This window comes from Scyliorhinus torazame, chromosome 2 (assembly GCF_047496885.1).
Source record: "Scyliorhinus torazame isolate Kashiwa2021f chromosome 2, sScyTor2.1, whole genome shotgun sequence".
In the NCBI taxonomy this organism is placed as follows: domain Eukaryota; kingdom Metazoa; phylum Chordata; class Chondrichthyes; order Carcharhiniformes; family Scyliorhinidae; genus Scyliorhinus; species Scyliorhinus torazame.
In genome coordinates this window covers 82,349,346-82,361,547 of record NC_092708.1, presented here as the reverse complement: position 1 = coordinate 82,361,547, position 12,202 = coordinate 82,349,346, and the positions used below count along the sequence as shown (strand labels likewise).

Here is a 12,202-nt window from a genome sequence, read left to right as displayed (position 1 = left end):
GAGGACCCCCTATCACTGTGTATGTACGCGGGGAAACCGAACAGTGTAAAGATACCCTGGAGGGCCTTGATGACGGTGGTTGCGGTCATGTCTGGGCAGGGGATAGTGAATGGGACCCGGGAGTACTCGTCAATCACGTTCAGGAAATACGTGATGCAGTCGGTGGAGGGGAGGGGGCCTTTGAAGTCCATGCTGAGGCGTTCAAAAGGACGGGAAGCCTTTATCAGGTGCGCCCTCTCTGGCCGGTAGAAGTGCGGTTTGCACTCCGCGCAGATTTGGCAGTCCCTGGTGACTGTCCTGACCTCCTCGATGGAGTAGGGCAGGTTGTCAGGTCTTAATGAAGCGGAAAAAACGAGTGACCCGCGGGTGGCAGATGTCCTCGTGGAGGGCTCGGAGGCGGTCCACTTGTGCAGTGGCACATGTGCCGCGGGACAGGGCATCAGGAGGCTTGTTTAGCTTCCCAGGACGGTACAAGATCTCGTAGTTGTAGGTGGAGAGTTCTATCCTCCACCGCAAGATCTTGTCGTTTTTTATCTTGCCCCGCTGTGCATTATCGAACATGAAAGCAACCGACCATTGGTTCGTGAGGAGAGTGAATCTCCTGCCGGTCAGGTAATGCCTCCAATGTCTCACAGCTTCTACTATGGTTTGTGCCTCTTTTCGACCGAGGAATGACGAATTCCGGAAGCATGGAGGGTACGGGAGAAGAAGGCCACGGGTCTGCCCGCTTGATTGAGGTGGCCACCAGAGCTACGTCGGACGCATCGCTCTCGACCTGAAAGGGGAGGGAATCGTTGATGGCGCGCATCGTGGCCTTTGCAATGTCTGCTTTGATGCGGCTGAAGGCCTGGTGGGCCTCCGTCGACAGGGGGAAGGTTGTTGTCTGGATTAGGGGCCGAGCTTTGTCTGCGTAGTTAGGGACCCACTGGGCGTAATAACTGAAAAACCCGAGGCAGCGCTTCAGGGCCTTGGAGCAGTGAGGGAGGGGGAATTCCATAAGGGGGCGCATGCGTTCAGGGTCGGGGCCTATAACTCCATTTCCACCACATAGCCGAGGATGGCTAGGCGGTCGGTGCTAAATACGCATTTATCCTTATTATACGTTAAGTTAAGGATTTTCGCAGTCTGGAGAAATTTCCGGAGGTTGGTGTCGTGGTCCTGCTGGTCATGGCCGCAGATGGTGACGTTATCAAGATACAGGAACGTTGCGCGTAAACCGTACCGGTCAACCATTCGGTCCATCTCGCGTTGGAAGACCGAGACCCCATTAGAGACACCAAAGGGAACCTTTAAAAATTGATAGAGCCGCCCATCTGCTTCGAAGGCAGTGTATTTGCGGTCACTAGTACGGAGGGGTAGCTGATGGTAGGCGGACTTGAGATCCACCGTGGAGAAGACCTATTGCGCGATCCTGTTTACCAGGTCGGATATGCGCGGGAGACTGTATGCATCCAGCTGCGTAAACCTGTTGATGGTCTGACTGTAGTCAATGGCCATCCTATGTTTCTCCCCGGTCTTTACCACCACTACTTGAGCTCTCCAGGGACTGTTGTTAGCTTTACTGACCCCTTCTCTCAGTAGCCTTTGGACCTCTGACCTGATGAAGGTCCGGTCCTGGGCACTGTACCGTCTGCTCCTGGTGGCGACGGGTTTGCAATCCGGGGTGAGGTTCGCAAACAGGGAAGGTGGGTCGACCTTATGGGTCGCGAGGCCGCAGACAGTAAGGGGGGGTATAGGGCCACCGAATTTGAAGGCCAGGCTTTGCAAGTTACATTGGAAGTCCAACCCCAGGAGTGTAGCCGCTCAGAGGTGCGGCAGGACATAAAGGCGGAGCTTGTTGAATTTCCTGCCTTGGACAGTGAGGTTTGCTCGGCAGAACTCCTTCATCTCCACCGAGTGTGACCCGGAGGCCAGGGAGATTCTTTGGTTTACAAGGTGGGTAACAAGTGAACAGCGCCTTACCGTGTCGGGGTGTATAAAGCTTTCCGTGCTCCCAGAGTTGATCAGGCAAGACGTCTCGTGGCCGTTGATGAAGACCGTTGCTGTTGCGAGTGTTCGAAGTCGATTTTGGCCCAGAGTCACCGAGGCCAGATGAAGTAGTTGCGGGTTTTGATCGGGCAGCGTGTAGACGGCCGTGCTGGGGGCCTGGGGCCCCTTCCAAGATGGCATCTCCCATGGGTCGCACATGGTGGTCGGGGATGGCTAAATGGCGGCGGGGATGGACAAAATGGCGCCGCCCATCCTTCCAGCGTGGTGTCCGAGGGGCAAGATGGCCACGCCCGTGGGTCGCACGTGGCCCTAGGATAGGGGGGTGGCGGTGAGTGCTGGCCGCCTGGGGCCCGAAGGGAAGGTTGCCGCATCGGTCCGGAGTCGCTGGAGACCGCGGCCACGGCTCGTGCCTGGCAGACCCCCACAAAATGGCCCTTCTTGCCGCACCCTTTGCAGGTGGAGGTGGGGGCCGGGCAGCGCTGGCGGGGGTGCTTAGCCTGCCCGCAGAAGAAACAGCGGGGCCCGACGGAGTTAGCGGGCCATCTTACAGCGCAGGCCGGCGGGAACACGGGGAAGGTCTGTGGGGCTGCCACTGCGGGATGCCACGCAGCCCAGGGGGCCGCCGCGCGGTCTGGCACATTGGACTGCGCGTTTCTGGAGGCAACATCCATGTACCCTGCCCGGGCCCGTGCCTCTCTAAGTCCCAGGCTGTCTTTTTCGGATCTCTGAGGAGCTCATGCCTGCTATGAAGACATCCCGGATTAGGAGTTCCGTGTGCTTGCTCCCCAAAACTTGCAGGCAGCCAGTTTCCGCCCAGCACCAGTAGCGCACGGTAGAACTCCGCTAACGATTCTCCGGAGCTTTGCCGTCTAGTTGCAAGCTGGTGACGCACGTAGACCTGGTTTACAGGGCAGATATCGAAGTCCTCCACCTCCTTGATGAGGGTGTAGATCCCAGGGCTTACCCTTGAGTGCAGGAGATGCAGTTTCTGTTCTCCTGAGGGGATGCCTCTGGCCGTCTCGAGGTAGCCTTTAAAGCACGCCAGCCAGTGCTTAAATATCACCGCCGAGTTCTCCGCGTGGGGGCTGAGTTGTAGACACTCCGGCTTGATTCGGAGACCCATCCTTTCAGCTTAAGTGTAGTCTATTAAATTAATGCACGATCAATTACAATCAAAGACGAGGTAGTAACATAACTGAAGGCTTTAATAGACTAGAACTGTTCCCCAGCAGCTTCGGTACAGAAATGAGGGCTGCTGGGATGGCACCGGTTCTTATACCCCGCCTGTCAGGGCGGAGCTACATACCAAACAGCCAATGGTAAACTCCTAGGTTTAACCAATGGTCTTCAACCTCTCGGGTACTGCAATACCTGATAATACCACAGTAATCACCTCGAGACAGTTGGAATAATAGTCAATGACCACTAGATAGTCACAACCTTTAAAATAGAACAAATCTGTACCAACTTTGATCCATGGATTGGTGATGAGTTCATTTTCTTCCATACTTTCTTTGCACTGCACCGCCTGATACATTTGACAGATTGTGCATTCCTGCACATGATTATCCACATCCTTGTTGATTCCAGGCCAGTACACAGATTGTCTTGCTCGTCTATGACATTTTTCAGTACCCTGATGACCCCCGTGTATCATTTCCAAAATACTCCTCTGGAGGCATGAAGAAATAACTATTCTGTCTTCTTTGCGTAGGAACCCATCAATTACTGTGATGTCATCTTTGATACTGCAAAAAACTGAGCAACATCCATTGGACCAAACTTCTTTGAGGTATTTGATTACCTTTTAGAGTGCCAGGTCCTTTTCTGTTTCTTCTTTGATAAGTCATAGTTTTCTGTCAGACACTGGTAGCATCTCAGCAACAAATGAGGCTTGTGCTTCTATTGTGTGTACTATATCTGTATCTGAGTTGCCAGAATCAGTGGTAGCTCTGGATAAGGTATCAACAACAACCAAATCTTGTCATGGTTCTTTATGCTCATCATTCAAAGTCTTGGTTGGGTGTATCCTTTCAACTAGGTTTAATTTATCGCAAGCATCCACTCCAATTAACAATGACTTGTCATTTTCCAATATCTCTAAGTCAATTGGCATTTCGATAGAACCATTTCTAACAATGAGATGGCAGGAACTTCTTGTGGTAATGATATTCACAGTAGCACAGTGGTTAGCACTTTCTCTTCACAGCACCAGGATCCCAGGTTCGATTCCCGGCTTGGGTCACTGTCTGTGCGGAGACTACACGTTCTCCCCGTGTCTGTGTGGGTTTCCTCCGGGTGCTCCGGTTACCTGCCACAAGTCCCAAAAGACGTTCTGTTAGGTAATTTGGACATTCTGAATTCTCCCTCCTTGTACCCGAACAGGCCCCGGAATGTGGCGACTACGGGCTTTTCACAGTAACTTCATTGCAGTGTTAATGTAAGCCTATTTATGACAAAGATTATTATTATTATTCCCATTATAATCAGTTAACCTACAGGTAGATATCTGTATTTGCGGTGTACGGTACGCTTGTCTCAAATTCTTTTTTGTAATAAGATTTGTGTATGCTCCTGTATCAATTTTAAATGGAATATCTGAACCATTTATTTCTAGTCATACAGTCCACTCTTTAATTATCTGAGCTGTTGTACTGGTTTGTTATTATAATCCAGTGTATTAATCCTAGTAAATGCATCAACCATGAACGTATCCTTTAGCCTGTATAAGGAGGAATCTTCATTATCAGTTAAGATATTTTGTCTTTTTTCTTCACTTTGAACACTTTGCACCTTTGTGTAGTCATGGTAGGATTTTTAAAATTTCTTTACCGGAGAAGCTGTTGAAAAATGATACTGTACTGCAAGGTGATATAACTTGCAAAAATTTGAACATTGTTTGCCTTTTGCCGGACAATTCATTTTAATCTGGGCGTGGCCACAGCATGTGCACATGCATCACGTTCGTGACGCCACTCTCAAAATGGCCAGCCGCTGTATGCAGTTTTCTGTGCTGCAACACAGCATTAATGGCGTCTGCCACGTTTCCCGACTTTGCGCATTTTTCGTTTGCCCTGAACTCCCATATTCAGAGGATGCTTGTTCACTGACTTTTCACATATTAATCGCTTCATCTAGCAGCAAACGGTTGTCTTAGCATTTTTTCTCCCAAACATTTGTCATTTATCCCAAATACAACTTGATTGCGAAGCATTGAATCAGCAACGGAGGAAATGTTACTTGACTGCGCTCTTAACTTTAAATCAGCAATGAAAGAATCTACCGATTCCCCTTTCATTTGCAGCCTTTTTCTGAACATGTAGCGATCATTGATCTTGTTCACCTGCTTCTTGCAGTGTAATTGAACTTCTGTAGCACTATGTTATAATTTGTTTTATCCTTATCTGCAGTAAATTCAAAGGAGTTATAAAGCTCTAATGCTTGTGTTTCAGTCAAATTAAGAAGAAGTGCTATTTTTCTCTGATTGGAAGCATTTTCTAGCGCGGAGGCAGATAGTAAAACTTCAAACTGCTGTTTGAAGAAAGCCCAGTTTTGACATAGTTTACCGTACACTATTACATTAATTACGATCTGCCCTCACTCACACTATCTTTCCTTCAATTTGTACTCTAGCTATCTCCTTCACTTCTCTCCCCTAAGGCTTAGCATCAATGCCTGATATACTTGTACATCTAGCTCCCCCTACTGGTTGATTTAGACATTTCATTAACCCCTTGCAGTTCTTTCATTTATGATAATGTCATACCTTAGAACTAGATTTGTTTTCCTAAGGTGGAAAGGAAGGATTTATTTCCCTTAGCAGTACGGCCAATATCTGGGGATTTAAAGCAGAAGGATTAGAGAGGAGTTGGGGATAAATTTATTTAGCCTAACGAAACAGATGTGGGGTTCTGGAGCTCTGTCTGAAAGGGTGGTAGATGCAGAAATCCTTATTGTATTTAAAAGGGATTTGGATATGTGTTGAATGCCAAAACCTACAAAAATATGGACCAGGAGTTGGCAAGTGGGATTAGGCCTCGTTGCCTTTCTCAGCTGGCATGGACACATTGAGCCAAGTGACCTTCTGCAGCGTAAATGTTGATGGTCTTCTGACTCTAAATGTTGATGGTCTTCAACTACGTGGTTGAAGGTGTTGGGAATGATCTACACGTTTGCAGATGATGCAAAAATTTGTGCAAATTTAAGGACCATGGCAGAGACTCAACCACTGTAAATATCTTGATATGTTGGAAGAAAAAGTTGGCATTTTCAAAGTATTTCACTTTGGTAAATGCATCTCTATGCATGTGGACTGGACCAATGTCAACCTTATCCTTTACCAGGAATAGAACTGAAACTTGTGGTGAATGAAATAGATCCTGATGTTAAAGCAAAAGCAAAGAGAATATCACACAGCATTCATAGGATTATACATTTTTAACTAAACATTCCATTTTATCCAAGAACAAGACATGTTTAGGGCTTATTTATAACACTGGGCCCAGCTCTGATCTCCTCACATGGCAGGTTAAATAAAACCTTTGGAAATTATCCATACAAAAGGGCCATAAGAGTGATTTCCAGTTTAAAGTAGCTTAGTTACCCAGATGGTCTTAAGAAGCTGAACCAACATATTTTCCAGACATGTAGAGTATGGAGGCGATTTGATTGAGGCCTATAAAATTGTGAAGTTACTAGAATAGGTGCATATTGACAAATCAGTTTTATTTAATAGGTTGTCAGTGACCAGAGTGTGTGCATAATTTACACAGGAAAGGAATAGGATGAATTATAAATGGTCTTTCCTCACCTAGCCATTAATAGATGAATGGAACAGACCCTTAGCTTATGTGGTAGATGCTGATTCACTTTGCACCTTGAAGAAGGAACTGTACCAGTGCTTGGCTGGAGGGGAAACTGATTTGTACAACAGGTAAGAACAAATGAATGTGAATCATTGCAAATTTGGTCTTCTAGACAAACTTGGATCATATTTTCCACGTTTGTTTTTCCCTAATTGACCTTAGGTACGACAGAGACTTGCGAACACAGCCCAGTCCTTAACCTGAACCATACTCCCATCCCTTGACTGTCTACACTTCCTGCTGCCTTGGGAAAGTGGGCAGCATAATCAAAGACCCCATCCCACCTGGGTTATTCTCTCTTCTGACCTCTTCCATCGGGCAGAAGACACAAAAGTCTGAGATGCGCACTAACATATTCAAAAACAGTTTCATCCCCATTGTTACCAGACTCCTGAATGGCCCTCTTATGGACTGAACTGACGTATCTACGCATCTTCTTTACTGTGGTAGCACTATACTCCATATGCTTCACCCGATGTCTATATCTATGTACTTACATTGTGTATCATATGTCCAATGTTTTTTCATGTCTAGATCAATCTGCCTGGATTGTACGCAGAATAATACTTTTCACTGTACCTCAGTAGACGTGACAATAAATCAAAATCTTAGGTTATAATCTTTTTTATTTTTACCTTTCCCTATATGGCAGCTATGGGGTTGGGGATCTTCTGATCTGGTGCAGAAGGCATCATATCTATATGGGCCAGACTAAATTAACCAGCTAATCTTTTCTTGTCCCGCATTTTCTATGTGTGCTCAAGAAAGCATGTCAAGATGTGTTACATACTTCTGTATGTAAAGTGCAGATTTTGCAGTCTGAAATCTACATAAGAACAAGACATTGAAAAAGTATACCTTGCTAGTTCAGTTTTATTAAGTTCATTGATATGGTTTAATAAACAGATACCTTAAGCTTTTTGTGATAAGAAAGGAAAGACAATTCCAGGAATCTGAGCAACAAGATCTCTCAAGAATTAAATGAATTGTGCCTGATTAGATATGATTGGATATTTTGAAGAAATATGTTTTTTAAAAACATTTTGGGGTTTAATGCAAATTTCTATGAAGCAGACTTGTGACTGTGTGAAAATATTTTGATTAAGCTGGTGACTGAGCACCTACAAGGTTGAGAACATCAAAGGCATCTAAGTGAAAGGCAGGCACTTGAAGTAAGTACAGTTGCTAACTTTTGGTTGGTTCAATTGGCTGTTTTATAACCTTTGCTCCAGAGTCGCCAGGTATCTTTATGATACCGCCCGAGGTTCAAGTTCAAGTAATGATCAATAACTCAACACACCAATTAGTAAGATTCAAATCAATACACATTTATTATACACAGTAAATTGCTACTCATGCATAAACTCTACTTTCTAGGCTATTCCTTTAACTAAAAGGACTATACTTAGCTTCGGACTGGCCAACCAGGTCAGGGGAACAAATGCCTTTCGTTCAGGTCCTGAGTCTGCAGGATTCAAAAGCTGGTATGGACTGGTAGCTAGGAGCGCGTATCTCATAGCGAGCATTGACTTGAGACTTAATTGCTTGGAGGCAACAAGACAGGTCACTATCATGGGTTGGTTCAAGTTGCTGAGTGACCCTGCCAAAGAAGGACAATTTGAACTTGGGGGCTTTACATTATAGTCCCCAGGGGCTTCCCGTCCTTTGGGGCGGACCCCGTACCTGGTTCCAAGTGATTGGACTACTTTCCGATCACTTGGATCGATTTCTCCAATGCTGGAGCAGTTCCCTGATCGCTGGGCAGTCCCTAAGTGTCCGTTGGCCTTCCTTTGTCTTGGCTCCTGCTGGCGCCGAGGGGTCTGGCTTGGTTTTGTTTACCTTAACTGTTGCCATTGTGCCTGGGAATCGCACATTACTATGTAAATGGCTGCTACATTACTATGCAGATGGCTGCTTCTTTCGGTGCTGTCTGGTTGTTTTGCAGGTTCCAATATACATGATTTCTGTATTTGCTAGTCTTTGCCTGTGTTGGCTGAATTTCCCTTCAACCTTTGCGGTTCTCCATTTTAAGTCGGGAAGTGGCCAACTCAGGTGGCTACACTACGGCCAAGTTGAATTTTCTGCACATAAATAAGACAACGGTAGAAATTTGCATAAAGTTTGTTGTATTTGGTTGTTACATTTCAAATGGAAGTTGAAAGAGGTTTACAACTTGGAGAAGGTCATAAATAAATAAAGCAAGATTATTAAATTTAATTTGACCTGACTTTGGGGGGGCAGCACGGTAGCACAGTGGTTAGCACAGTTGCTTCACAGCTCCATGGTCCCAGGCGGATTCCCGGCTTGAGTCACTCTCTGTGCGGAGTCTGCATGTTCCCTCCATGGCTGCGTGGGTTTTCTCCCACAGTCCAAAGATGGCAGGTTAGATGCATTGGCCATGCTAAATTGTGCTTGGTATCCAAAAAGGTTCGGTGGGGTTACGGGGATAGGTTGGAAGTGTGGGCTTAAGTGGGGTGCTCTTTCCAAGGGCCGGTGCAGACTCGACGCGCCGAATTACCTCCTTCTGCACTGTAAATTCTATGATTTTATGAATAGGGAAAACATTTTTAAATTCTGGGAAAGGTAAGTTTCAAAGGGGGACAATGAAATAAAGATGAAAGAGGGGAATAAAACTACTTGAGGGGAGGTGTGACTGCTGTGTTGGGGAGTGCCTACATGACACCTCCTGGAGTGTTCTTCTGTGGTTGGAAAAGGCCATGAAGAGGCAATGTGAAGCAGCCTTCAGCCAACTGCAGAAAAATGTTTGTTTTCCAGAAAGCAGGTTTTATTTTTAAAGTTTCTTGAATGTACACACAAGAGTGGGAGATGGAGAAAGAGAGAAAGAGCCCTGTGCCATACCTCCCTGGCAGCAACAAGAGATTGCTTTAGGGTAGTATTACTGGATTTTATAGATTAAATATCTCCTGGGAGTTGTTGCCTTAAAGGGGTGTTTATTTGTGAAAATAACTGAGGAGAAAATCTTTTGGGGAATGTTCTACAAGTCTATTTTTAACTGAGTAAATGTAATTTTGTATGTTTAAGTTTTCTTTTGTTAATGCATGTTTTAAGTTAATACTTAAGATCTTACAACATGTCACTCGAAGTTTTGGCTTCTGACATCAACGTGCATATCTTCTCTTTTTGAAAATTCAAAAAGAAAAAAGTTGTGATAAGCTTGCCAAGTTTCTCTTTGGGATTTGATTTGCATGGCAATTACCACCTGCTGGATCATAACAATATAGTAGATAAAATGATACATTTCCGTCTTCCTTTCGTCTTAATTTTAAGGCAAACTATTTAAATATTTGTAGCCTGACTTGGACTTTAAAAGTTTAAAAATAATTGAGACAAGGTGCGTGGCCTTTTGGCCCCTTCTAGTGATGTTGGATTCAATATAAAATTATTTAAAATAAAGTTAAAATTAATGGGAATGAAAACTCAATTCCATATTGCAACATAGACTTGTGGAAACAAAAAATGGTTGCTGTCACAGCTGCCCCTTTCTAACATCATGTGACTCTCTGAAGATTGTTTTTAATTGTTCTGTTTCAAGCAGGTGGAAAGCAGATTGAAGATGAACATAAAGACTTGAGCCAGGCAGAAATGTGCATTGAGATTCCAGTTCAAAATGATGTTGGTCAGTTTCTTCAGGATAAAAAGACATTGCTATTTAAAATAATTTTGGGGAAATTTAACTGCACTGCTGCACTCTGTACTAATGAAAATAACCAAGCAGTATCTGTGGCAAAAACCACTGCTGAGAATTTATCTGCAATGGAAGAGCTAATCCATCCAATAACCTCTTTTCCTACTGGAGTAAGATACATGAAGATCCTACAAGGAGGGCTTTATATTTTTATATGCTTAGATGATCTGACAAAACATAAGGTAGATGTTGTTGTGAACTCTGCCAATGAATATTTGAAACATGACTGTGGACTTGCTCGTACTTTGGCAAGAACAGCTGGGCCAGAATTTGTGACTGAAAGTGTCAAAATTGTACAAGAACATGGGGCAGTACCAGTTGGTTCTGCAGTAGTCACTGGGGCGGGAAAGCTCCCATGTAAAATGGTCATTCATGCAGTAGGACCTATTTGGAATATGAATCCTCATTCAGAAAATGATCGTTTGCTGTCTTATGCCATCAGAAATAGCCTTATGTTGGCAAATGAATTACAAATGACCTCAATTGCAATACCAGCTGTAGGTTTTGGAAATGGGTTCCCATTACAAAGATGTGTGGAATTGATAGTGACTTCAGTCAAAACGTTTCATGGGATATGGATGCCAAAAAATCCTTTGAAAGAGATCCATTTAGTAGACTTCAGCGAGCCGACAACTACAGCAATGGAAAACGCTTGCAAGAATATCCTTGGTGAAACAAACCAGAAACATTTGCTAAGTATAGATTTCATGCCAAATCGGATTCGGGATATGTATAGGTTCCAGAATCTTCATATAGAAATCAGGAGAGAAAATATTGAAGAACAGAACGTATGTATAGCTTAATATTCTCCAGTTAAAAAGTAATTTTTTTGCTATATTAAAATCATACAGAGGGCCATTGGTTTATTCTGACAGAGTGAATTCAAATCTATTTTTATTGAATTAAATTTTAGGATTTTCATTATCGCATTTCAATTCTTTTGCCTATTTGGCCTAAGAAAGATTTCAAATAATATTAAGGTGATTCAGTTAACTTCAGCTCACAAGTGAGTAAATCCAAACAACATATCCTATTGTTGGGAATGCAGTTAGATCAAAATGAAGCTGCTGGAGCAATAGTTTTTAAAAAAAAATTTAGAGTACCCAATTCATTTTTTCCAATTAAAAGGCAATTTAGCATGGCCAATCCACCTACCCTGCACATCTTTGGGTTGTGGGGGCAAAACTCACGCAAACACGGGGAGGATGTGCAAACTCCTCATGTAGAGTGATCCAGGGCCGGGATTGAACCTGGGACCGCAGCACTGTGAGACAGCAGTGTTATCCACTGCGCCACTGTACTGCCCATGCAGTACAGAAATGGTAACCGCAGCAAATTGGATCAGCTTGAGGAGTTCATTCACTCATTTCAGTCAAATGCACATTTAAAATGTTGGAATGGCTTCATTCATTTTTCCCAATGAGGCTAGCAGTCGAGGGATCTCACACCTATAGTCAATTTGATTTGCAGTTGAATTAACCAGTCACTGCACATGGAGAGCTGAGTAGCAGGGATGCCCAATTGTCAGATATCAGGACTTAGGGGGCGTGATTCTCCAAAATGGAGGCTATTGCGTTTCACGATGGCGCGAAACGGGCACGGGGACAACCGATTCTGGCCCCCACAGGGGGCCAGCAATGCA

General features: G+C 44.5%; 1 protein-coding gene across 1 annotated transcript in view; it reads left to right on the top strand.

Moving 5' to 3' along the window:
• Positions 1 to 12,202, top strand: part of parp9 (poly(ADP-ribose) polymerase family member 9) — a 148,800-nt gene that overhangs the window by 65,565 nt on the left and 71,033 nt on the right. Inside the window, exon 6 of the mRNA XM_072473177.1 lies at positions 10,411 to 11,348. Coding sequence (XP_072329278.1) covers positions 10,411 to 11,348 — 938 coding nt within the window. The remainder of the gene's footprint in view (positions 1 to 10,410; positions 11,349 to 12,202) is intronic.